The 27,044-nt window shown below is 42.2% G+C and overlaps 3 protein-coding genes across 3 annotated transcripts; all 3 read left to right on the forward strand.

The window, feature by feature from the left end:
- The first annotated feature begins 17 nt into the window (after window positions 1–17).
- On the forward strand, window positions 18–6,641 carry LOC129858323 (monocarboxylate transporter 6-like). Its single transcript, XM_055927514.1, has 3 exons — window positions 18–50; window positions 2,364–2,574; window positions 3,850–6,641. Exons 1-3 carry the CDS (start codon window positions 18–20, stop codon window positions 4,104–4,106), a joined length of 501 nt encoding a protein of 166 aa, XP_055783489.1. The 3' UTR covers window positions 4,107–6,641.
- Window positions 4,874–9,399, forward strand: LOC129858401 (monocarboxylate transporter 6-like). The gene is made up of 3 exons (XM_055927632.1): window positions 4,874–4,906; window positions 7,216–7,426; window positions 8,702–9,399. Exons 1-3 carry the CDS (start codon window positions 4,874–4,876, stop codon window positions 8,956–8,958), a joined length of 501 nt encoding a protein of 166 aa, XP_055783607.1. The 3' UTR covers window positions 8,959–9,399.
- A 2,822-nt stretch (window positions 9,400–12,221) lies between these two features.
- tap2t (transporter associated with antigen processing, subunit type t, teleost specific) lies at window positions 12,222–22,875 on the forward strand. The gene is made up of 12 exons (XM_055924990.1): window positions 12,222–12,554; window positions 13,359–13,912; window positions 14,099–14,213; window positions 14,379–14,509; window positions 14,764–14,969; window positions 16,153–16,350; window positions 16,554–16,682; window positions 16,787–16,975; window positions 20,156–20,329; window positions 20,606–20,765; window positions 21,045–21,181; window positions 21,454–22,875. Exons 2-12 carry the CDS (start codon window positions 13,402–13,404, stop codon window positions 21,643–21,645), a joined length of 2,142 nt encoding a protein of 713 aa, XP_055780965.1. The 5' UTR covers window positions 12,222–12,554; window positions 13,359–13,401; the 3' UTR covers window positions 21,646–22,875.
- Window positions 22,876–27,044: the final 4,169 nt, after the last annotated feature.

Raw genomic sequence — 27,044 nt, forward strand, 5'->3', positions numbered from 1 at the left:
GCAGGAGTTACTAGGACATGGGTGCTATTCATTGTCAAAGACTGAAGCAAGTACTGTAGGTGTTGGAGATTTGTTACTTCTCAACCTACTCGTTTTTCAGGTATCGTCAAGAAAAGATTACTCTAAGGAACATAGTCACATACAGTACCAGTCAAAAGTTTGGCCACACCTACTCATTCCAGGGTTTTTCTTTATTTGAACAATTATATACATTGTAGAATAATGGCGAAGACATCAAAACTATGAAATAACACGTGCCATTCCTGGGGGGATGGCAGGTAGCCTAGAGTTTAGAGCGTTGGGCCAGTAACTGAAAGGTTGCTCGATCGAATCCCTGAGCTGACAAGGTAAAAATCTGTTGTTCTGCCCCTGAACAAGGCAGTTAACCCACTGTTCCCCGGTAGGCCGTCATTGTAAATAAGAATTTGTAATTAACTGCCTAGTTAAATAAAGGTTTAAAGTAACCAAAAAAGTGTTAAACAAATCAAAATATATTTGAGAATAATGACAGCTTGGCATTCTCTCAACCAGCTTCATGAGGTAGTCACCTGGAATGCATTTCAATTAACAGGTGTGCCTTGTTAAAAGGTAATTTGTGGAATGTCTTACCTTCTTAATGCGTTTGAGCCAATCAGTTGTGTTGTGACAAGGTAGGGGTGGTATACAGAACATAGCCCTATTTGGTCAAAGACCAAGTCCATATTATGACAAGAACACCTCAAATAAGCAAAAACAAATGACAGTCCATCGTTACTTTAAGACATGAAGGTTAGTCAATACGAAACATTTCAAGAACTTTTAAAGTTTCTTCAAGCGCAGTCGCAAAAACCATCAAGCGCTATGATGAAACTGGCTCTCCTGAGTACCGTCACAGGAAAGGAAGACCCAGAATTACCTCTGCTGCAGAGGATAAATTCATTAGAGTTACCAGCCTCAGAAATTGCAGCCCAAGTAAATGCTTCACTGAGTTCAATTTTACATTTTTTATTTAACCTTTATTTAACTACAGTAGGCAAGTCAGTTTAAGAACAAATTGTTATTTACAATGACGGCCTATTAACAGACACATCTCAACATCAACTGTTCAGAGGAGACTGCGTGAATCAGGGCTTCATGGTCGAATTTCTGCAACGAAACCACTACTAAAGGACACCAATAAGAAGAGACTTGCTTGGGCCAAGAAAGAAACACAAGCAATGTGCATTAGACCAGTGGAAATCTGTCCTTTGGTGTGATGAGTCCAAATTTACGATTTTTGGTTCCAACCGCTGTGTCTTTGTGAGATGCAGAGTAGGGGAACAGATGATCTCTGCATGTGTGGTTCCCACCGTGAAGCACGGAGGAGGAGGTGTGATGGTGCTTTGCTGATGATACTGCCAGTGATTTATTTAGAATTCAAGGCACACTTAACCAGCATGGTTACCACAGCATTCTGCAGCGATACGCCATCCCATCTGGTTTGCGCTTAGTGCGACCATCATTTGTTCAACAGGACAATGACCCAACACACTTCCAGGCTGTTTAAGGGCTATTTGACCAAGAAGGAGCGTGATGGAGTGCTGTATCAGATGACCTGGCTTTCACAATCACCTGACCTCAACCCAATTGAGATGGTTTGGGATGAGTTCAGTGCTCAGCATATGTGGGAACTCCTTCAAGACTGTTGGAAAAGCATTCCAGGTGAAGCTGGTTGAGAGAATGCCAAGTTTGTGCAAAGCTGTCATCAAGGCAAAGGGTGGCTACTTTGAAGAATCTCAAATATAAAATAGATTTTGATTTGTTTAATACTTTTTTGGTGTTATTTCATAGTTTTGATGTCTTCACTATTATTCTACAATGTAGAAAATTGTAAAAATAAAGAAAAACCTTTGAATGAGTAGGTGTGTCCAAACTTTTGATTGGTACTGTATGTGGCAACATACTTTTTAGGCTATGGCATTTCTAACACACTGGCCCATTTATTAACTTGAGGCCCCCATTATTGTCCAAATAATAATAATTTTGCGCAAAAAAATACAACTTAGATGGCCCACTAGGCAAAAATTGGACCAACCCATATGCTATTTTCCAGAAATACCAGATGGCCAGTCCGCCCCTGGCTATAGCTCCCTTGTCATGGAACGATTCATAGGTAATTATATAGAAACGGCTATTGTGTCGTTTATTATTTCATTTTATACAAATCATTATTTATATAAAATAATTGTGGAAATGATAAATGTCACCTTAAAAAACATACTTTAAAAAAAAGAGCAAATAACCTGTCGTTCGAGGTCGGAAAGGTAGGCTATCCCTTAATGTTCTGAGAACGGAGTGTTCCAATTTGATAAATGAGGTCAAAGTATGACATGATGTGACGACAGAACGGGCTGAGTAATAGTATCTGCTGTATCGATGCCAGCTTCCCCGTGCTGCTGGTGATCGTGGTGACCTACGGCCTGTCCATGAGCGTGGTGGGCTCGCTGATGTTCACCGTCCTCATGGATACGTTGGATATGAGTCACTTCCCCGCTGCCCTGGGCCTGCTCGCCATCATGGAGAGTGTCACGCTACTGATCGGGCCCCCGCTCGCAGGTACCGAACTCCCTGAGGCGTGTGTGCGTGTGTGTGTGTGCCTCCCCTCCATGAAAACCTGGCGAGGAGATGTCCTATTCAATGATGAACACATTCTTTAAGTAACTGTTGTAGAGTAACTTGAAGGAGTGCTAGGCATAACACAGGCTGTGGTCAGAGGCAAGGAGCATATCCTGCTGCTTGGATTCCACAGACATCCAACCAATCATGTGTGTCCAAGGGAAACCAGGCTGTGTGTGTTTGCGTGTCCTTGTATATGTGTGTGTGTACATGAATATGTGTGTCCCTGTGTGCTCGTGCCTGTTTGTGTGTGTGTGTGCCTCCCCTCCCTGAAAACCAGGCGAGGAGATGTCCTATTCAATGATGAACACATTCATCAAGTAAGTGTTGTAGTGTAACTTGAAGGAGTGCTAGGCATAACACAGGCTGTGGTCAGAGGCAAGGAGCATATCCTGTTGCTTGGATTCCACGGACATCCAACCAATCATGTGTGTCCAAGGGAAACCAGGCTGTGTGTGTTTGCTTGTCCGTGTGTGTGTGTGTGTCCGTGTGTGTGTGTACATGAATATGTGTGTCCCTTTGTGCTCGTGCCTGTTTGTGCATGTTGCGGGGGTCTTGAAGACAAACTTGAATAAGAATGAAATGTTCAGCTCCCTCTTTCCTGGGGAGGGGGCATTCCAGCTCAAATGTCAGGTATGCAACCTACTTCTGTATGACTGCTTATGTAGTTGGTTGAGTTTCACTGTGCAATGGTAGAATCAAAGACCGCATAGTATGGAACTGCTTTTCCAATAGAATTTCCCGATCACACTTGCAAGCGATGTCATGGCGACGTTGGCTAGCTAAGCTCATGCGCAGAAACACGTCATTGGGTCTAACGGTCATCTTGCGCCGAACTGTGCATATGCAGGCCGTCAAAATCAAAGGCTCACCTTCGATATGGTTGTTTATGACGAAAATGGAAACGTGTCACTTTCATCAGGTTGGAGTAATAACATGTTCAACTGCTTAAGACATAGGCTCTAGTCTAGGTTGTGCCTTTTACATTTTAAGAAAATGAACAACTAAGGAAGAATGTTTCACTTCTCTCAATGAGTTTTCAAACCCCGGCCTGGTCTGCTTTACAAGCGTTTCCGGGTTTAGGAAGTTCTGTGGTAATACTCTGTTATTGTTGTAGTTATGCCCTTATGTCATCATGAACTGTCTGTCATGCACTGCTGGGGCTTTACTAATGCTGATTGGCTCCTGATATTGTTGTTTATGTTGTTGTTACAGGAATCCTGGTGGACAGAACTGGGGAGTATTTTTACGTCTTCTTCGCCTGCAGTGGGACTGTTGCCTCATCAGCTGTATTCCTCATGGTGTCTTTCTACTGGCTGGACAGAAAGGTGCTAAAGGGGCAGCAGGTCTCCCCACCAAAGCCTGCCAGTGTTAACAATGTGGTCCCCCAGTGCCAGTACAGCAGTGTGCCCACCAAGGGGGACAAAGACAAGGCCTCAGACTCTGAGACTGGGGATGTCAACTGCCTGTGAAAAGCGTCATTGTCCAAACTCACAGATGTATATTTCCTATGGTTTTGTGATTGTACACCCTGTGCTGCTGATCTTACAGTACAAGCGTATGATAATTGATATGATATCCCAATCTGTTAGGATCTGACACTCCAATCATAGTATACACACTCTTGCCTCTTGACTGTTAAGAGTATTGGTAAGTGCAAATGGGTTGAGTATTTCATCCAATGTGTTCATGCTAGGAGTGGATTATTCATTGCTATTACAGTCGGCACTATTTATGCAGACTAATACTGTTATTGTTGATCGAACACAGTACTTTTTCACACATTCCATAAACCTGTGCCTTTCCCACTCATACCCTGTTACACATTCATCAATGTCATGTTGTTCAAGAAGACATACCTTAGGAATCCTTCGCCACCCTTCAACAAGCAAGATTGTGCAAAAAAACAGATGTGCCTTGTACATGCAATCAATCAAAATAAACATTTAATATCTGTAGGCCTATTAAATGTCCTATATATATTCTACACCAGAAGAAACCTCAACTGAATTATGAGTACTGTAGGCCTACCAGTTTATTAAGATGGATATTATTGACTGAGCATATCAACGTCAAGTTCTTTATCCCAATAAGTCTTTGATTTTTTGGGGCCTAAACGTTTGTTTATGATACTGTTCATGTCTTGTTATGTTCGTTGTGTAACAGAGTTACAGAACGATCAGTAGCTTACTGGTATGACTGAGAATGTCTTGTGAAAAAGTGCAGGAGTTACTAGGACATGGGTGCTATTCATTGTCAAAGACTGAAGCAAGTACTGTAGGTGTTGGAGATTTGTTACTTCTCAACCTACTCGTTTTTCAGGTATCGTCAAGAAAAGATTACTCTAAGGAACATAGTCACATACAGTACCAGTCAAAAGTTTGGCCACACCTACTCATTCCAGGGTTTTTCTTTATTTGAACAATTTTATACATTGTAGAATAATGGCGAAGACATCAAAACTATGAAATAACACGTGCCATTCCTGGGGGGATGGCAGGTAGCCTAGAGTTTAGAGCGTTGGGCCAGTAACTGAAAGGTTGCTCGATCGAATCCCTGAGCTGACAAGGTAAAAATCTGTTGTTCTGCCCCTGAACAAGGCAGTTAACCCACTGTTCCCCGGTAGGCCGTCATTGTAAATAAGAATTTGTAATTAACTGCCTAGTTAAATAAAGGTTTAAAGTAACCAAAAAAGTGTTAAACAAATCAAAATATATTTGAGAATAATGACAGCTTGGCATTCTCTCAACCAGCTTCATGAGGTAGTCACCTGGAATGCATTTCAATTAACAGGTGTGCCTTGTTAAAAGGTAATTTGTGGAATGTCTTACCTTCTTAATGCGTTTGAGCCAATCAGTTGTGTTGTGACAAGGTAGGGGTGGTATACAGAACATAGCCCTATTTGGTCAAAGACCAAGTCCATATTATGACAAGAACACCTCAAATAAGCAAAAACAAATGACAGTCCATCGTTACTTTAAGACATGAAGGTTAGTCAATACGAAACATTTCAAGAACTTTTAAAGTTTCTTCAAGCGCAGTCGCAAAAACCATCAAGCGCTATGATGAAACTGGCTCTCCTGAGTACCGTCACAGGAAAGGAAGACCCAGAATTACCTCTGCTGCAGAGGATAAATTCATTAGAGTTACCAGCCTCAGAAATTGCAGCCCAAGTAAATGCTTCACTGAGTTCAATTTTACATTTTTTATTTAACCTTTATTTAACTACAGTAGGCAAGTCAGTTTAAGAACAAATTGTTATTTACAATGACGGCCTATTAACAGACACATCTCAACATCAACTGTTCAGAGGAGACTGCGTGAATCAGGGCTTCATGGTCGAATTTCTGCAACGAAACCACTACTAAAGGACACCAATAAGAAGAGACTTGCTTGGGCCAAGAAACACAAGCAATGAGCATTAGACCAGTGGAAATCTGTCCTTTGGTGTGATGAGTCCAAATTTACGATTTTTGGTTCCAACCGCTGTGTCTTTGTGAGATGCAGAGTAGGGGAACAGATGATCTCTGCATGTGTGGTTCCCACCGTGAAGCACGGAGGAGGAGGTGTGATGGTGCTTTGCTGATGATACTGCCAGTGATTTATTTAGAATTCAAGGCACACTTAACCAGCATGGTTACCACAGCATTCTGCAGCGATACGCCATCCCATCTGGTTTGCGCTTAGTGCGACCATCATTTGTTCAACAGGACAATGACCCAACACACTTCCAGGCTGTTTAAGGGCTATTTGACCAAGAAGGAGCGTGATGGAGTGCTGTATCAGATGACCTGGCTTTCACAATCACCTGACCTCAACCCAATTGAGATGGTTTGGGATGAGTTCAGTGCTCAGCATATGTGGGAACTCCTTCAAGACTGTTGGAAAAGCATTCCAGGTGAAGCTGGTTGAGAGAATGCCAAGTTTGTGCAAAGCTGTCATCAAGGCAAAGGGTGGCTACTTTGAAGAATCTCAAATATAAAATAGATTTTGATTTGTTTAATACTTTTTTGGTGTTATTTCATAGTTTTGATGTCTTCACTATTATTCTACAATGTAGAAAATTGTAAAAATAAAGAAAAACCTTTGAATGAGTAGGTGTGTCCAAACTTTTGATTGGTACTGTATGTGGCAACATACTTTTTAGGCTATGGCATTTCTAACACACTGGCCCATTTATTAACTTGAGGCCCCCATTATTGTCCAAATAATAATAATTTTGCGCAAAAAAATACAACTTAGATGGCCCACTAGGCAAAAATTGGACCAACCCATATGCTATTTTCCAGAAATACCAGATGGCCAGTCCGCCCCTGGCTATAGCTCCCTTGTCATGGAACGATTCATAGGTAATTTTATAGAAACGGCTATTGTGTCGTTTATTATTTCATTTTATACAAATCATTATTTATATAAAATAATTGTGGAAATGATAAATGTCACCTTAAAAAACATACTTTAAAAAAAAGAGCAAATAACCTGTCGTTCGAGGTCGGAAAGGTAGGCTATCCCTTAATGTTCTGAGAACGGAGTGTTCCAATTTGATAAATGAGGTCAAAGTATGACATGATGTGACGACAGAACGGGCTGAGTAATAGTATCTGCTGTATCGATGCCAGCTTCCCCGTGCTGCTGGTGTACGTGGTGACCTACGGCCTGTCCATGAGCGTGGTGGGCTCGCTGATGTTCACCGTCCTCATGGATACGTTGGATATGAGTCACTTCCCCGCTGCCCTGGGCCTGCTCGCCATCATGGAGAGTGTCACGCTACTGATCGGGCCCCCGCTCGCAGGTACCGAACTCCCTGAGGCGTGTGTGCGTGTGTGTGTGTGCCTCCCCTCCATGAAAACCAGGCGAGGAGATGTCCTATTCAATGATGAACACATTCTTTAAGTAACTGTTGTAGAGTAACTTGAAGGAGTGCTAGGCATAACACAGGCTGTGGTCAGAGGCAAGGAGCATATCCTGCTGCTTGGATTCCACAGACATCCAACCAATCATGTGTGTCCAAGGGAAACCAGGCTGTGTGTGTTTGCGTGTCCTTGTATATGTGTGTGTGTACATGAATATGTGTGTCCCTGTGTGCTCGTGCCTGTTTGTGTGTGTGTGTGCCTCCCCTCCCTGAAAACCAGGCGAGGAGATGTCCTATTCAATGATGAACACATTCATCAAGTAAGTGTTGTAGTGTAACTTGAAGGAGTGCTAGGCATAACACAGGCTGTTTTCAGAGGCAAGGAGCATATCCTGTTGCTTGGATTCCACGGACATCCAACCAATCATGTGTGTCCAAGGGAAACCAGGCTGTGTGTGTTTGCGTGTCCGTGTGTGTGTGTGTGTCCGTGTGTGTGTGTACATGAATATGTGTGTCCCTTTGTGCTCGTGCCTGTTTGTGCATGTTGCGGGGGTCTTGAAGACAAACTTGAATAAGAATGAAATGTTCAGCTCCCTCTTTCCTGGGGAGGGGGCATTCCAGCTCAAATGTCACGTATGCAACCTACTTCTGTATGACTGCTTATGTAGTTGGTTGAGTTTCACTGTGCAATGGTAGAATCAAAGACCGCATAGTATGGAACTGCTTTTCCAATAGAATTTCCCGATCACACTTGCAAGCGATGTCATGGCGACGTTGGCTAGCTAAGCTCATGCGCAGAAACACGTCATTGGGTCTAACGGTCATCTTGCGCCGAACTGTGCATATGCAGGCCGTCAAAATCAAAGGCTCACCTTCGATATGGTTGTTTATGACGAAAATGGAAACGTGTCACTTTCATCAGGTTGGAGTAATAACATGTTCAACTGCTTAAGACATAGGCTCTAGTCTAGGTTGTGCCTTTTACATTTTAAGAAAATGAACAACTAAGGAAGAATGTTTCACTTCTCTCAATGAGTTTTCAAACCCCGGCCTGGTCTGCTTTACAAGCGTTTCCGGGTTTAGGAAGTTCTGTGGTAATACTCTGTTATTGTTGTAGTTATGCCCTTATGTCATCATGAACTGTCTGTCATGCACAGCTGGGGCTTTACTAATGCTGATTGGCTCCTGATATTGTTGTTTATGTTGTTGTTACAGGAATCCTGGTGGACAGAACTGGGGAGTATTTTTACGTCTTCTTCGCCTGCAGTGGGACTGTTGCCTCATCAGCTGTATTCCTCATGGTGTCTTTCTACTGGCTGGACAGAAAGGTGCTAAAGGGGCAGCAGGTCTCCCCACCAAAGCCTGCCAGTGTTAACAATGTGGTCCCCCAGTGCCAGTACAGCAGTGTGCCCACCAAGGGGGACAAAGACAAGGCCTCAGACTCTGAGACTGGGGATGTCAACTGCCTGTGAAAAGCGTCATTGTCCAAACTCACAGATGTATATTTCCTATGGTTTTGTGATTGTATACCCTGTGCTGCTGATCTTACAGTACAAGCGTATGATAATTGATATGATATCCCAATCTGTTAGGATCTGACACTCCAATCATAGTATACACACTCTTGCCTCTTGACTGTTAAGAGTATTGGTAAGTGCAAATGGGTTGAGTATTTCATCCAATGGGTTCATGCTAGGAGTGGATTATTCATTGCTATTACAGTCGGCACTATTTATGCAGACTAATACTGTTATTGTTGATCGAACACAGTACTTTTTCACACATTCCATAAACCTGTGCCTTTCCCCCTCATACCCTGTTACACATTCATCATGTCATGTTGTTCATGAAGACATACCTTAGGAATGTGCCTTGTACATGCAATCAATCAAAATAAACATTTAATATCTGTAGGCCTATTAAATGTCCTATATATATACTACACCAGAAGAAACCTCAACTGTATTATGAGTACCAGTTTATTAAGATGGATATTATTGACTGAGCATATCAACGTCAAGTTCTTTATCCTAAGAAGTCTTCGATTTTTTGGGGCCTTAACATTTGTTTATGATACTGTTCATGTCTTGTTATGTTTGTTGTGTAACAGAGTTACAGAACGATCAGTAGCTTACTGGTATGACTGAGAATGTCTTGTGAAAAAGTGCAGGAGTTACTAGGACATGGGTGCTGTTCATTGTCAAAGACTGAAGCAAGTACTGTAGGTGTTGGAGATTTGTTACTTCTCAACCTACTCGTTTTTCAGGTATCGTCAAGAAAAGATTACTCTAAGGAACATAGTCACATACAGTACCAGTCAAAAGTTTGGCCACACCTACTCATTCCAGGGTTTTCTTTAATTGAACAATTTTATACATTGTAGAATAATGGTGAAGACATCAAAACTATGAAATAACACGTGCCATTTTTGGGGGGATGGCAGGTAGCCTAGAGTTTAGAGCGGTGGGCCAGTAACTGAAAGGTTGCTCGATCGAATCCCTGCGCTGAAAAGGTAAAAATCTGTTGTTCTGCCCCTGAACAAGGCAGTTAACCCACTGTTCCCCGGTAGGTCGTCATTGTAAATAAGAATTTGTAATTAACTGCCTAGTTAAATAAAGGTTTAAAGTAACCAAAAAAGTGTTAAACAAATCAAAATATATTTGAGAATAATGACAGCTTGGCATTCTCTCAACCAGCTTCATGAGGTAGTCACCTGGAATGCATTTCAATTAACAGGTGTGCCTTGTTAAAAGGTAATTTGTGGAATGTCTTACCTTCTTAATGTGTTTGAGCCAATCAGTTGTGTTGTGACAAGGTAGGGGTGGTATAGAGAACATAGCCCTATTTGGTCAAAGACCAAGTCCATATTATGACAAGAACACCTCAAATAAGCAAAAACAAATGACAGTCCATCGTTACTTTAAGACATGAAGGTTAGTCAGTACGAAACATTTCAAGAACTTTTAAAGTTTCTTCAAGCGCAGTCGCAAAAACCATCAAGCGCTATGATGAAACTGTCTCTCCTGAGTACCGTCACAGGAAAGGAAGACCCAGAATTACCTCTGCTGCAGAGGATAAATTCATTAGAGTTACCAGCCTCAGAAATTGCAGCCCAAGTAAATGCTTCACTGAGTTCAATTTTACATTTTTTATTTAACCTTTATTTAACTACAGTAGGCAAGTCAGTTTAAGAACAAATTGTTATTTACAATTAACAGACACATCTCAACATCAACTGTTCAGAGGAGACTGCGTGAATCAGGGCTTCATGGTCGAATTTCTGCAACGAAACCACTACTAAAGGACACCAATAAGAAGAGACTTGCTTGGGCGAAGAAACACAAGCAATGGGCATTAGACCAGTGGAAATTTGTCCTTTGGTGTGATGAGTCCAAATATAAAATTTTTGGTTCCAACCGCTGTGTCTTTGTGAGATGCAGAGTAGGGGAACAGATGATCTCTGCATGTGTGGTTCCCACCGTGAAGCACGGAGGAGGAGGTGTGATGGTGCTTTGCTGATGATACTGCCAGTGATTTATTTAGAATTCAAGGCACACTTAACCAGCATGGTTACCACAGCATTCTGCAGCGATACGCCATCCCATCTGTTTTGCGCTTAGTGGGACCATCATTTGTTTTTCAACAGGACAATGACCCAACACACCTCCAGGCTGTTTAAGGGCTATTTGACCAAGAAGGAGCGTGATGGAGTGCTGTATCAGATGACCTGGCTTTCACAATCACCTGACCTCAACCCAATTGAGATGGTTTGGGATGAGTTCAGTGCTCAGCATATGTGGGAACTCCTTCAAGACTGTTGGAAAAGCATTCCAGGTGAAGCTGGTTGAGAGAATGCCAAGTTTGTGCAAAGCTGTCATCAAGGCAAAGGGTGGCTACTTTGAAGAATCTCAAATATAAAATAGATTTTGATTTGTTTAATACTTTTTTGGTGTTATTTCATAGTTTTGATGTCTTCACTATTATTCTACAATGTAGAAAATTGTAAAAATAAAGAAAAACCTTCGAATGAGTAGGTGTGTCCAAACTATTGATTGGTACTGTATGTGGCAACATACTTTTTAGGCTATGGCATTTCTAACACACTGGCCCATTTATTAACTTGAGGCCCCCATTATTGGCCAAATAATAATAATTTTGCGTAAAAAAATACAACTTAGATGGCCCACTAGGCAAAAATTGGACCAACCCATATGCTATTTTCCAGAAATACCAGATGGCCAGTCCGCCCCTGGCTATAGCTCCCTTGTCATGGAACGATTCATAGGTCATTTTATAGAAACGGCTATTGTGTCTTGCGCTGGGGCCAAATTATTATTTATTTCATTTTATACAAATCATTATTTATATAAAATAATTGTGGAAATGATAAATGTCACCTTAAAAAACATACTTAAAAAAAAAAGAGCAAATAAGCTGTCGTTCGAGGTCGGAAAGGTAGGCTATCCCTTAATATTCTGAGAACGGAGTGTTCCAATTTGATAAATGAGGGCAAAGTATGACATGATGTGGCGACAGTGTAGTGTTGCCTGCCAGTTCAAGCTGAAAATAAGGTGGAATAGTTTTTCAGCTGTACTCAAGGGGAGAATCTCAATTGGATTCCTTGATTCCTCGCGTCTTTTCCTCGCTTCTTCTCAAAACCCATTGGATGAGAAAGTCAGAGGACCCGCCCCCCTGACATTGTCTTCCAATGGATTTTGAGAAGGAGTCGAGAGAGGACGCGAGGAGATGATTTGAGATTCGTTCCAAGGAAAAGCGAATGATATTTTCCCAAAACAAAATATTTATATTTACATTATTTTAAATGTAGTTGTCAAGTTGTCATTTACAAAGCTATAGTAAAATGTTGTTGACATATAGGCTAGGACTGGAGTAGGCTAGACACTTCAAACGCTCGCTCACAGAGACCTTGTTGTTCCAGTGGTCAGTAGAAAGTGAAAGCAAAAGTATCCATGTATTACTGTAAGGGTGTAACGTTAACCTGCTGCACGAAAACAATCAATGAAATGTATTTATAAAGCCCCTTTTACATCAGCCAGCAAAGACGATGGTAAGAATATTGTTAGCTTTTCTAAGAAAGTAGAGTTATGCATGTCGATTGTCAGTGTGGATGATAGACTACCAAATGAAGTTTTCTGACTTCATATGATTAAGCTAGCTGTCTATTGCACTACAGTCTCCATCGATGTTATGATGGGCATGCCATGGGCCCTATCTTTTTCTGAAACTCCCGGTCTTCCATTTATGCATTATACTATATTATAAACTGGGTGGTTAGAGGTTTACATTGCGTTGTGCTTAAGAACAGCCCTTAGCCGTGTTATATTGGCCACACTCCCTCGAGCCTTATTGCTTAAGTGTATTACTATACTAATTGTATACGATACATTCAGAAATATATACCGCCCATGTGTCTTGTGCGCTCATTATGGATATTCATATCATGCATGTGTTACGTCCGTCGTCGGAATGAGACCAAAGCGCAGCGTGGAAAGTGTTCATCGTACTTTATTAGAATGAACACCAAAAGATAAAACGAACGTAAAGTTCTGAAGGGCTATACAGCTACTGTGCCAAAACAACATCCCACAAACTAGGGTGGAAAAACAGGCTGCCTAAGTATGATTCCCAATCAGAGATAACGATAGACAGCTGCCTCTGATTGGGAACCATACCCGGCCAACAAAGAAATAGAAAACTAGAATGCCCACCCAAATCACACCATGACCTAACCAAATAGAGAAATAAAAAGGCTCTCTAAGGTCAGGGCGTGACAGCATGTAAAGGCATTACTATTGTTTACGGTAATAATGGGCACCATATCGACTTACCTGTTTCTTTTTTTTCTTTCCAGGATAAGCACAATTGAGATACTGCTGTAACTCTATCTATTGGCCATGGCTTGTTTAGAAACATATGGGCTGGTCCTTCTCTATGACCTAGTGCTGTGGGGGGCACTGTGGACTGGGTTAGTTCTACTTGAGTTCTCCAGTAGTGGAGGACTGGTGGGGTTATGGGCCTTTGGAGCCCTAAGGTGGGCATTGCACCACTCAATCACCCTGGTGCTTTCTGATAGAAAGCCACAGCCAGTGCTGAGGAGATGGGTGGCAGTGCTCTGCCTCTTGCCTCCTGTGTTTGAAAGTGGACGTATGGTCATGGTGCCGGCATCGACCGCCGACGACCTGGGTCTGGTGCCTGTCCCAAGCATGGTGGTCTTGGCCCTGGTATCCTCCACTGTGGCCTGCCTGGCATGTGAGCTAGGCTTCCCTGATGATGGAGGGAACCAAGGGAAGGAAAAGAAGAAGAAACAGGAGGCCATGGCACAGTTGATGAGGGTGGTGCGATACTGCAAACCAGACGCCCTCTACCTGGCTGCAGCCTTCCTCTTCCTCAGCCTGGCTGTCATCTGTGAGTATAGCGTTGTGTAAAAGTAATTTCAAATGTGCATACCAAGCACATGCGTTCGTTTGTATTCTGTTATCAATTGTTTTCAAGGAATTTGTTGAACTAGTTATTTTTGAGCTATAATTATTCTTACTTACAGTGAACTGTTCCAGTGAACCGTTTTTGATCGAGCCAATCTTGTTGTTGCAGGTGAGACATTTATCCCTTACTACCAGGGGAAGGTCATTGATATGCTGAGTGGTCAGTACCAGCACAACAGCTTCATGTACGCCATTGGAGGCATGGGACTCGTCTCACTAGGAAGGTACACAGGTTTCACTTCCTCTTTTACATTCTCTAGTTTTTCCTTTGGTTGTTTTCTCTCCTTTGTGTTTTGGTTTATCTGTGAATAGACAGAGAGAAAAATGATAGACCCTTCTGTGATTGTTGATTGACCTGTCTGTGACCGTTCTGTGGTTTTTCCGCTCAGTGCTCTGTGCTCAGGCCTGCGAGGGGGCTTGTTCATGTGTAGCCTGTCCAGACTCAACAAGAGGATGAGACACATGCTGTTCCACAACCTGGTACAACAGGACATACCCTTCTTTGAGGAGAACAAACCAGGTGAGATGATGTACACAGGAACATCCCACTGGTTGAACCAACGTGGAATTGATGTCTGTGCCCAGTGGGATGGGTATTATATCATAGAGGTAATAGGATAATAGCACATATTGTTATGCCATGTCCTATTCACTTGTTTTGGTGGCATGTGATGTGATCTCTATCCTTAGTCACAGATGATTCTGGTATAACTATTACAGCTCATCCACCATTATAATCCAATTGATTTATGAATGATGTCCTTCCTCCCACAGGAAGCCTTGTCTCACGCCTCGGCTATGATGTGGACAAGATGGGACGCTCTGTGGCTATGAACAGTAACGTGCTGGTGCGCAGCCTGGTGAAGACGGCTGGTATGCTGGTCCTGATGCTGGGCCTGTCCTGGCAGCTCACCCTGCTCACCATGGTGGAGATGCCCCTCCTCACCCTGCTGCAGACCAAATATAACACATACAACCAGGTAGACGCAACAACACCCAAACACCTACACCATTATACATCCAGATAGACACAACAACATCCAAACACCTGCTGCCAGATAGACACAACAACACCCAAACACCTCAAATTGAATAGGGGAGTGTGGGGGTAAGTTGAGCCGAAGAGGTAAGTTGAGCCACCCTTGTTTCTTGGAAACCATACACAACTGTAATAATTTGACCAAATATTTAGGAAGAGGTCATCATTTCATGGAGTCTGTGAAGAAGAAACCAGATGGAACAAGTGGTAAGCAAGTTAGGTCCCAAAAAAAAAAGGATTTTCACCACATTAATTTATTGTGTTAAAGGTTATATGACACTTGTATCTAAACCAAAGTAGATCATTTTAAGATTGTACTATACATCAGTTGGGGTCTTCATAAGCTTCAATATGAAGTCCTAAATCTAGCATGAAAGTGCATTCTTGTATCTGTGTGGGCCAATATAGTCAAAATATAGTTTGCCTTGTGGTATGTTGAGCCAATGGCCATGGGGAAATTGAGACAATGGTTGAGCCAAGGGCAAGTTAAGCAAATTGAAGCGTTTTCTTCCATGGCATAATGCAAGGCATTGTTGTTGGGATATGAGGTAACAACAGGGCCTGGCCTATGTTAATAGTTTTTAAAAAGTACAAAGTGTTTGTTAGGTGTTAAGCCAGTGTTAAAAGGCGCTTAAAATTATTAAAAGACAAAAAAGCGATTGTGTTTGGGGAAATAAAGATAGACATGGTTTTAAGAAGGTAGAGGTAATATTTCAATCAGTACAGAAATTTGTAGGTGGCTTAACTTACCCTGTCCCGCGACTCAACTTACCCCAAACCCGGCGTAAGTTGTGCCAAGAGACCACTATGTTTTCAAACCTGTAATGTTTACATGAGTTCTGATTATTTCCAGGGACACACAACACCCTGAAATATATGTAGATATCCTTTTAGAAAGAATACAATATTTCCCTTGACGGAGTGATACTGGCTCAACTTACCCCACTCTACCCTACCTACAGCTAGAACAACACCCAAACACCCATGCAGCTATAACTCTGACAGCAATGTAGACAAAATAAAGACCAAGTATAGAAAAGTAATGGGATTATTGACTAGTTAGTGATAGATGCTTGTATAATTATGATTGATTGATTAATTGACTGACTGCTACCACCCAACAGGAGTTCATTAAGCAGCTGCAGGACTGCCAGGCCCAGATCAAGGAGCTGGCATCCCAGGCCATTGGGGCGGTGAGAACGGTTCGCAGCTTCAGAGCTGAGGAGAAGGAGCTAGATAGGTACAACCAAGCACTGGAGAGGATGTACAAGGTCCAGGAGCACAAAGGCATCATCAGTGCCATCTACCTTTTACTGAGAAGGGTAAAATTAAACTAATGATAACTCTAGGATGTTTGAGACCCCTGGGTGCTGTAAATAACATGGAGATGTAGTCTATCCCACATGATGTGTCTGTCCTTGCCTACATCCCTACTCACTGAACACCTTTAACTCGTATACAGTACTCTATATACGTGACGTGCTCCTGTATCCAACAGCCCTCTGTCTTTTCTCTGTTTGGCCAGATGGTGACAGTGGGCCTAAAGGTGGCCATGCTGTTCCTGTGTCGGAGGCTCATCTTGGCTGGCCAGCTGAGCATTGGCAGTGTGCTGGCTTTCGTCCTCTTCCAGAAAGACATGGTGACCAATATGAAGGTAAGTAAGCAAATGAACCACCAGCAGGCGTTTTGAATTCTCAGGTCATTTTTCGGGAATACCTGATGTGAAACTGACTGAAATGTTTTCTTTGTTGTTGTCAGCACCTTGTGTATGTCTTTGGAGACATGCTGAGCACTGTCGGGGCGGCAGCCAAGGTGTTCACGTTTCTGGACAGAAAGCCAGTTCAGAAAGAAGCAGGAGAGCTGGCTCCTGCAATGCTTCAGGGGAAACTTGCTTTCCACCATGTCAGCTTCTACTATCCCTCACGCCCAAATACACCCGCACTGAAGGTAAGCATCCATTCATAGGATATGAGCTGTTATGAAAGATTGTATCAATATTCAAAAAAGCGTAATAGCCCTGCTATTTTCATGGATTTATCGATACCATCACATCTTTTAATAGGGAGACTTGTCTTTGAACCAGCACCTTTTTTTAAATCTAACTATTGAAATATACAGTGCATTCTGAAAATATTCAGACTTTTCCCACATTTTGTTACGTTACAGCCTTATTCTAAAATGGATTAAATATTTTTATCCCCTCATCAATCTACACACAATATCACATAATGACAAAGCAAAAACAGGTTTTTAGAAATGTTTGCAAATGTATATAACCCCCCCCCCCCCCCCCCCACAAAAAAATATATTACATTTACATAAGTATTCAGATCATTTACTCAGTACTTTGTTGAAGCACCTTTGGCAGCGATTACAGCCTCGAGTCCTCTTGGGTATGACGTTACAAGCTTGGTACGCCTGTATTTTGGGAGTTTCTCCCATTCTTCTCTGCCGATCCTCTCAAGCTCTGTCAGGTTGAATGGGAAGAGTCACTGCACAGCTATTTTCAGGTCTCTCCAGGGATGTTCGAATGGGTTCAGGTCCGGGCTCTGGCTGGGCCATTCAAGGACATTGAGACTTGTCCCGAAGCCACTCCTGCCTTGTCCTGTTGGAAGATGAACCTTCGCCCCAGTCTGAGGTCCTGAGCGCCTTGGAGCAGGTTTTCATCAAGGATCTCTCTGTCCTTTGCTCTGTTCATCTTTTCCTCTATCCTGACTAGTCTCCCAGTCCCTGCCGCTGAAAAACATCCCCACAGTATGATGCTGCCACAACCATGCTTTACCGTAGGGATGGTGCCAGGTTTCCTCCAGATGTGATGCTTGGCATTCAGGCCAAATAGCTCAATCTTGGTTTCACCAGACTAGAGAATCTTGTTTCTCATGGTCTGAGAGTCCTTTAGGTGTCTTTTGGCAAACTCCAAGCAGGCTGTCATGTACCTTTTACTGAGGAGTGGCTTATGGCCACTGTACCATAAAGTCCTGATTGGTGGAGTGCCAGCAGAGATGGTTATCGGGTTCTTGGTCACCTCCCTGATCAAAGCCCTTCTCCCCCAAATGCTCAGTTTGGCCGGGTGTCCAGCTCTAGGAAGAGTCTTGGTGGTTCCAAACTTCTTCCATTTAAGAATGATGGTGGCCACTGTGTTCCTTAGGGACCTTCAATGCTGCAGAAATGTTTTGGTACCCTTCCCCAGATCATTACCTCGGCACAATCCTGTCTCTGAGCTCTACGGACAATTCCTTTGACCTCATGGCTTGGTTTTTGCTCTGACATGCACTGTCAACTGCTTATATAAACAGGTGTGTGCCTTTCCAAATCATGTCCAATCAATTGAATTTACCACTGGTGGACTCCAATGAAGTTGTAGAAACGTCTCAAGGATGATCAATGGGAACAGGATGTACCTGAGCTCAATTTCGAGTCTCATAGCAAAGGGTCTGAATACTTATATGAATAAGGTATTTCTGTTTTTTACTTTTTATACATTTGCAAAAAGTTATTACCTGCTTTTTATTTCTCATTATGAGGTATTGTTTGTAGCTTGATTTAATCAATTTTAGAATACAGCTGTAAAGTAACAAAATGTTGAAAAGGTGAAGGGGTCTGAATACTTTCCGAATGCACTGTACCTTATGTCTGTCGGCCAAGCAGTTACAGTGCCGTCAGAAAGTATTCAGACCCCTTGAACTTTTCCACATTTTGTTGTGTTACAGCCTGCATTTATAATGGATTAAATTGAGATTGTCTATCACTGGCCTACACACAATACCCCATAATGTGAAAGTGTAATTATGTTTTTAGACATTTTTGAAAAGCTTTAATGTCTTGACTAAGTATTCAAACCCTTTGTTATGGCAAGCCTAAAACGTGGGCTTAATAAGGAACATAACAAGTTGCATGGACTCACTGTGTGTGCAATAATAGTGTTTTTTGATTTTTGAATGACTACCTCGTCTCTGTACCCCACCCATACAATCATCTGTAAGGGCCCTCAGTCGAGCAGTGAATTTCAAACACAGATTCAACCACAAAGATAAGGGAGTTTTCCAATGCCTCGCAAAGAAGGGCACCTATTGGTAGATGGGTAAGGAAGGAGGTAGAAAACCGCTCAGAGATACCATGAGGCCAATGGTTACTTTAGAACAGTTACAGAGTTTAATGGCTGTGATAGGAGAAAACTGAGAATGGGTCAACAACATTGTTGTTACTCCACAATACTAACCTAATTAACAGAGTGAAAAGAAGGAAGCCTGTATAGAGTACAAATATTCCAAAACATGCATTCTCTTTTCAAAAAGACACTAAAGTAAAACTGCATAAAATGTAACAAAGAAATTAACTTTATGTCCAAAACAAAACATCACTACTCTTCATATTTTCTAGCATGGTGGTGGCTGCATCATGCTATGGGTATTCTTGTCATCGGCTAAGAGAAGGGAGTTTTTTATGTTAAAAATAAACGGAATAGAGCTGAGCACAGTCAAAATCCTAGAGGAAAAACTGGTTCAGTCTGCTTTCCAACAGACACTGTGAGACAAATTCACCTTTTAGCAGGACAAAAACCTAAAACACAAGGCCAAATATACACTGGAGTTGCTTTCCAAGACAACATTTAACATTCCTGCGTGGCCTAGTTACACTTCTGACTTAAATCGGCTTGTAAATCTATGGCAAGGCTTGAAAATGGCTGTCTATCAGTGATCAACAATCAACTTTTGTTTGAATAATTCAAAAAAAGAATAATGTGCAAATATTGCACAATCCAAATGTGCAAAGCTCTTAGAGACTTACCCAGAAAGCTTTAATCGCTGCCAAAGGTGATTCTAACATGTATTGACTCAGGGGGTTGAATACTTATATAATCAAGATATATTAATGTTTTCTTTTTTTTCTTTTTTTACAAATGTTTGGATTTTTCTTCCACCTTTTAGTATTTTGTGTAGAACGTTAGCAAAAAATGACACAATTAAATACATTTTAATCACACTGTAACACAACAAAATGTGGAAAACGTCAAGGGTTGTCATTACGTTCTGAAGGCACTCTATTATCTCCCTGCCATGCTTGCCTGTACCTGCAATAATTTCCAGTATATCGTTGGTTAAATGTCTCTAACCATCTATCTGCCAGGCTGTGAGTTTGGAACTGCATCCGGGGAAGATGACAGCGCTGGTGGGGCCCTCTGGTGGCGGGAAGAGCTCCTGCGTCAGCCTGCTGGCGAGGTTGTATGAGCCCAAGGAGGGACAGGTGCTGCTGGATGGACAGCCCCTGCACTGCTACCAGCACCAGTACCTACATCAGAAGGTACAGTCAGGAAACCCGCCATGTCCAATAATGTGCTGTAATACTTTAGCTCGTTCATAGGGCTCTGCTTTCCATAATCCTTTATACGTGTGTTAACAACTGTTATGCAAACTAGGACCGTTCAGCTCACTCCATCTCTTAGCAATGTTACTGTCAAAGAGCTGCACATTAGCCTGCAGACCTTCTGTGTCATACAGGCATACCATATGACTTGTTCAATTGTTTTTAATATGTTTTTAAACCAAACATCCCCAATGATTATCTCTCTGAGGTAAGATGGCCCTGGTGTCCCAGGAGCCAGTGCTCTTCTCTGGATCTATCAGACACAACATAGAGTACGGCCTCGTGGGATGCACCCTGGAGAAGGTGAAAGAGGCCGCGAAGAGCGCTAATGTCCACGACTTTATTTGTACGCTGGAACAGGGCTACGACACAGGTAGGTAGTGATGGGTCATCTTGTGGCCATTGTATTGACACATATTCATCACATTTATTCATTGCCAAGCATGGTATTTTCTGTAGAGTGGCTGTTCTGCCTTCATAAAAGCCTGCCAAAAAGACTCTAACACAGTTAGCATGTAAGGTGTAAGACTGGAACAACCGGTTGTACAATGCTTGAGGGAGGTATCTGCTGTGGGTCGTATTGTGAGTTACAGGCCTATCTGTCTGTGTAGCTACCAGCTGGCCTAGCACTAATGTCCTGTGTATCTCTCAGATGTAGGTGAGTGTGGAGGGCAGCTGTCTTCTGGACAGAAGCAGTGCATCGCCATCGCCAGAGCTCTGGTTCGAGAGCCACAGGTCCTAATTCTGGACGAGGCAACCAGCGGCATGGACATCAACACACAGCATGTGGTACACATTCAAGACCTCTCTATAGCACAACACTATTACATGATTTTCATGTCTAACGTAAAATATAGAACTAAACCAACTGCAGAATGAACATGACTAACTACAACAGACTACAGACTCTAAATCTTTTTTAGGAGTCAGAATTGGACTTATGCAGGAACAACTCTGGGTCTTAGGTATAGCCTATAACCAGGACCCAATATTGTCATAGAAACTAAATCTAATAGCTTCAGTAACATGTTGTCAATAGGGTTCTTAATGCTCTCTCCCAGGTGCAGGGCGTCCTGGCAGGCTCAGTGGGCCAGACAGTGTTGGTGGTGGCCCACCGGCTGCGGACTGTGGAGAAGGCTGACCAGATCATCTTCATGGAGGGCGGGGAGGTGGTTGAGCAGGGCACACACCAGGAGCTCATGGCTAGCAAGGGTCGCTACCGTCGACTCAAAGAGGAACTCTTTGAGGACTGATTAGGAATCACACAGCTGTCAGAGAGAGACCCACGCAGAATACTTCCATTTATGAAAAGTGAAAATGTTGATTGAACTGCACACTCTATCATGAGGCATGTTTCCATTGATCCAGGTTTATTCGACAAAAGCAATGCCGCAAAGAAAAAAATCTTTGTTGGTGTGACGTCATTACGTCCAGCTTTTTTTAATCGACACAACTACATGTTTGTTCAAAAACGACCAACTAAGTATATCCAAAATGTTTATCGATTTTTAAAAAAAGAATACAGTTGTCGTCGGGTTCTGAGTAAAGGGATTACCCTAAATCGGTACCCTACTCGGGGGCGTGGGCACGTTAAGCCACGCCTCGCCGTGCGTATCTATAGCTAAATGGAAACGTGCCCTAAGCAGGCAATTGTCACATCTATTCTCTATTCATACTTTCTAAATGTCGACAAAAAAAATCACTGGGCAAGTTAATAGGAACATAGCTAATGATACTCAATGATCAGACCTGAATATGACGCATGTTAATAGTTTTTACTGCGAGAAATCTGCATAAATCTATTTTTCCTTGATTTGATTCACAATCAAATAGAAATGTGATGTTTTTTACAGTGGCACTGAAATGTTAAAATTAAAGAACAAGTTTGTGAACACTCAAAATTTGTTTAAAAAAAAAAAGTATATATGTAACAAACATCTTTGAAAATGAGTGCAAAGGTGGTCCGTGTTCGGTTCATTCAATCAATATCTGAACATAAACAACTAACAAGGATAACCATTTCGATTGCATAAATTAATTTTTCTTATGTCATCCATAATATTGAAATAATGCACAGCGATAGAGGAACTGCAACTGGATATGTGTGCTAGCTGTTTTCAGAGTAAAGGTACAGTATGTGACTATCTGATGTTACCTGGCCATCGCTCCAGCTAGCTAGCTTTTGCCAAGTTAGTTATAAATAAGGGCCACTGGCAAGTAATGTAAGTTAGGTGCCTTCAATGCTTGTTAGCTTTACTGGCAGACAAGAGAAGGAGCTTATATTAAAAGGCTAAATCTAGCTAGCAACAGTGGCGACCCATCATTCACCCATCATTCACATATATAGATTATTTAGAATTTTCTGGGGCCTGCCTGTTTTGCATGTTATTTTGGCATTAATACGTGTCACATATCAGTTTGCAAACAATGTAAAAAAAAAATATATATATATCATTGAGTTAATAAAGCTGCATACAAACATGGTCGCTTTTTTGTTTTCTTGAGTAAAGGCAGCTCCAAAATGCAGGTGTTTCAGCCTAGCTCAATGCTTTCTGTGGTGGGGCAAGCCAGCAGAAAATATAGAGTGCTGCGCCGTGATTATTCAGTGTTCTGTCACTCATGGGGACACTACGTCACCGCCAAGTCCAAGGGTAGAGCTCTAAAATTCTAGCCCCCTGGGTGCTGCCATAGAGTTACATTAGAAGTGCCCATCCAAGAAGGCTCAAGGTTATTGGCCACATATAAAATGACATCAAATCACATTACATCAACAGTAGCTTTGATTGGACTGAAAAATCTTAGCTAGCAGTCATCATCATGAATCAAGTCGACAATCTACTGGCAAATCCTTTTTAATCCTTGTCATAGGAAGAGAAATATGAAGAGAAATTATAGATAAAACGTATCTGTTCTCATCGGCCATTGGACATTACACCAAGTTGGAAATCGCAAATTCAACAATGAGTGGTTTGGAAGGAATCAGTGGCTAACTGCAAGCATTGCAAAACAATCATTAGCCTGCTATTCAGTGGAGTGGCTGTGGGGTCCCAAGTCTAAGATTAAGGGTCTCTTTTCCTATTTGAAAATGATAAACATTCAACATTGGCCATGCTGTCAATTAAGCATGATTTGTGCCGCTCTCAAAGCAACTGTTAACTTGGAACTGCAGAATCTGACAGAGTGCGTTCAAGACAACTGGGAACTCGGGAAAAACGAGCTACGACTGGGAAAATATGTTTTGAACTTTCATCCAACTTGGAATTGTAAATCTCGAACTCGGCCCCCTTTCTAGAGCTATGACCTGAAGATCAATGACGTCATCGTTTTTTTTTTTTGAGTTTCCCAGTTGTCTTGAAAGCACCATAAATCCAGAGAATGCCAGACTTTGATAAAGTTTGACGACAACATTTGCCCACAAAGGGCAACAAGGTGAGTCCAAACATGTATTGTATGCTGCTGCATAAATTATGTAATATGCCAGGGAGATATGTATACTGTAGCTAAGAAAGTATTACTACGTGTATGTGTAGTAAGCTGTTAGTAGCCCATGTGCCTCACCCTAATATCATCAAATATTGTAAGAGCTTTCATTGTCTGCTTAAATGCTCCCTTTATTTATTCTATGGTTCTGACTTGGTGTACAGGGAGTGTGATGGATGAATCAGAATTAGTTGGGTAACATAAGTAATTAAGATGTCATATCTGTATAATATTATTATGTGATATACTTTTTATTAGAATGTATTTCTAATAGACTCTAGTGTTGGCAGTTGCATTTCTTCCCTCAGCTGGGGCTCAGTCACTTAGGGCCCAGAGAGGGGAGAGGTCAGGCTTGTCTTTTACATGTCTCTGGTGCTATGCAGAATATCAGAAAGGGAAGAGGACAGGATGGAACATTGTCTTCATATGTGAATGTATCTGTTAAACCATGTGAAGGGATGGCGTGATTAAGGGGGAACCAATTACTTGTCTCCACAATGTCTGTGCGCAAGTCACTCCCTCCTTTCGCATTGGGGGGAGGTGTAGGGCAGTGTCTGGAACCATTGTATGCCCTCTCTGATGTTGCACTTATGCTGGGATAGTGTATGACCTAGAGCAGGGGTGTCAAAGTCAAATGGACGGAGGGCCAAATAAAAAATGTAGCTACAAGCCGAGGGCCGGACTGTTCGAATGTTCATTGAAAAATTTTTAAATGACGCATATAGTCTAGTGAACCTAATTGAACCTACTGAAAACCTAACAAATATATTCCAATATGATCAGATAAATAAAGCAATATTTTCTTATGGCTCTGTCAGTAATCTTTAATTTTCAACAGACACAAAAGACAAATTTCCTTTATATAAAAATCCCCATAACATGAACATTAAATGAAAGAAACCGGTATTCAAGGCACCATCAGTAAGTAGCCTATATTTTCTATTTTAGCAAAAGTGGGCTAAATTTACTTCAAAGAAAAAAACAATAATAGCAATTTTCTATCATCCACTCAACTGAAATATTTTTAAAATATAATTGGATTGAAATACAATAAAATAAAGTGCAAAAATCTATTAATCAAAAACAACACTTTGTTTAAGGAGAAGTAACATGCAGTGAAAACAAATATTAAACTTTAACTTTTAAACTTGAACTGAGTAAAAACTCTAAATATGTGATTGCACAGTAATGTTCACTTGTTTGAGGTTGAGGGTGATACTTGGTGGTGTCCCATCTTTTCCACAAGTTCATCAATGTTCGGGGTAAGGCTCTGAGCTGAGGAAATCCTCAGAATTGAGTGGAGGTGTTCAGCAGTAAGTCGACTTCTGTGTGATGTTTTGTTCAGGTTCATCAAAGAAAACAGTTGTTCACACAGGTATGTGCTGCCAAACATAGACAACGTTTGAGCAGCCTGGATGCGCAGCTGGGGCATTGTGTCGGGGAGGAAACGGGCGAACTCCGCAGCACCCACTGCCGCATATTTTGCCCTCAGTGCATCATTGCATTGGAGGTCAATCAACTCCATTTGGAGGTTTGGTGGTGAGCTTTCCACGTCAACAGCAAATGGGTTACCGAGCAGTTCCAACCTGCTTTTTTGTGCTTCAAAGTCAGCAAATCGGCGTCGAAAGTCAGCGGCAAGCATACCTATTTTATCAGCCAACTGTGCGCTCGGGAACGCACTGGTAGAGAGCTTCTCTTTCATGGTCTGGCAGCTGGGAAAGTGGCTCAAATTTTCTTTCCGCATCTGCGTCTCCCACAGAGTCAGTTTGGTTTTAAATGCCTTCACTGTACTGTACATATCAGAGATGACATGATCCCGACCCTGCAGCTGCAAGTTCATTGCATTCAGATGACTCGTAATGTCACACAGAAAAGCCATTTCACACAGAAACATTTCGTCTCGGAGTTGTGTTGTGTCTTTCCCTTTGCTGTCCAAGAACAGACAAATCTCCTCACGAAGCTCGAAACATCTTTGAAGCACCTTTCCCTGGCTTAGCCATCGCACCTCTGTGTGATAAGGCAAATCACCATGCTCCGTTTCTAACTCCGTCAGAAATGCCTTGAACTGGCGGTGATTCAAACCTTTGGCTCTGATAAAGTTAACTGTGCGCGTGATGATGCTCATTACATGCTCCATTTTCAAGGCTTTACCGCACAACGCTTCCTGGTGTATGATACAATGATAAGCTGTCAGCTCACCTGTCGCGTTTTCCTCTTGCATCTTTTCCCGTATCTTCGCCACCAGTCCGCTCCTGTGTCCACACATCGCAGGTGCTCCGTCGGTTGTCAAACCCACGAGTTTTTCCCAAGGCAGCTCCATCTCATTTACACATCTTGACACCTCTTCATACAAATCATGCCCCGTAGTTGTGCCATGCATAGGACGTAAAGCCAAAAACTCCTCTGTCACGCTTAGGCTGGAGTCCACTCCGCGGATGAAAATTGACAACTGGGCAATGTCAGAAATGTCGGTGCTCTCATCCACAGCCAAGGAATATGCAATGAAATCTTTTCCCTTTTTCACAAGCTGCTCTTTTAGATTGATGGACAACTGGTCTACTCTCTCGGCAATGGTGTTTCTGCTCAGACTCACATTTAAAAAGAGTTGCCTTTTTTCTGGGCAAACTTCGTCACAAACTTTAATCATGCAGTTTTTGATGAAATCCCCCTCCGTAAATGGCCGGGCTGATTTAGCGATCTCTTCTGCCAAAATAAAACTGGCCTTGACAGCAGCCTGGCCTTGTGATTTGGCTTTTTTGAACAGAGCCTGTCGAGATTTGAGGCCTCGTTTTAATTCCTCTGCCTTTTGTAGCCTTTGTTCCATGTCCATATTCTTGTTTTTGTCCGCGTGTTTCGTTTCATAATGTCGTCTCAGATTATACTCTTTCAGTACCGCCACACTTTCTCCACACAGAAGACACACAGGTTTTCCAGCTACCTCCGTGAACATATACTCCGACTCCCACCTTGTTTGAAACCCCCGGTTCTCAGTGTCCACCTTCCGTTTTGCCATTTTTGATGGGTATCTGAAAGTTAATTTTACTGTGATGCTGACGACTGCTGTGCCAATAAATATTGAAATGAAGCAGCCTACTGCTCGGTGCGTCACCGTTGCATTGTGGGAAATGTAGTATTGGTGCGTGTAAAAGATCTGCGGGCTGCCGGCTTGCTG

This window comes from Salvelinus fontinalis, chromosome 1 (genome assembly GCF_029448725.1).
Source record: "Salvelinus fontinalis isolate EN_2023a chromosome 1, ASM2944872v1, whole genome shotgun sequence".
NCBI classification, from domain to species: domain Eukaryota; kingdom Metazoa; phylum Chordata; class Actinopteri; order Salmoniformes; family Salmonidae; genus Salvelinus; species Salvelinus fontinalis.

Coding starts and splice junctions, on each gene's coding strand:
- LOC129858323 (XM_055927514.1), top strand. CDS start 18: ATGGGTGCTATTCATTGTCAAAGACTGAAGCAA. Junction 51..2,363: donor ATTGTCAAAGACTGAAGCAA/GTACTGTAGGTG, acceptor ATGTGACGACAG/AACGGGCTGAGTAATAGTAT. Junction 2,575..3,849: donor GATCGGGCCCCCGCTCGCAG/GTACCGAACTCC, acceptor TTGTTGTTACAG/GAATCCTGGTGGACAGAACT.
- LOC129858401 (XM_055927632.1), top strand. CDS start 4,874: ATGGGTGCTATTCATTGTCAAAGACTGAAGCAA. Junction 4,907..7,215: donor ATTGTCAAAGACTGAAGCAA/GTACTGTAGGTG, acceptor ATGTGACGACAG/AACGGGCTGAGTAATAGTAT. Junction 7,427..8,701: donor GATCGGGCCCCCGCTCGCAG/GTACCGAACTCC, acceptor TTGTTGTTACAG/GAATCCTGGTGGACAGAACT.
- tap2t (XM_055924990.1), top strand. CDS start 13,402: ATGGCTTGTTTAGAAACATATGGGCTGGTCCTTCTCTATGACCTAGTG. Junction 16,683..16,786: donor ACATGGTGACCAATATGAAG/GTAAGTAAGCAA, acceptor TGTTGTTGTCAG/CACCTTGTGTATGTCTTTGG. Junction 21,182..21,453: donor ACATCAACACACAGCATGTG/GTACACATTCAA, acceptor GCTCTCTCCCAG/GTGCAGGGCGTCCTGGCAGG.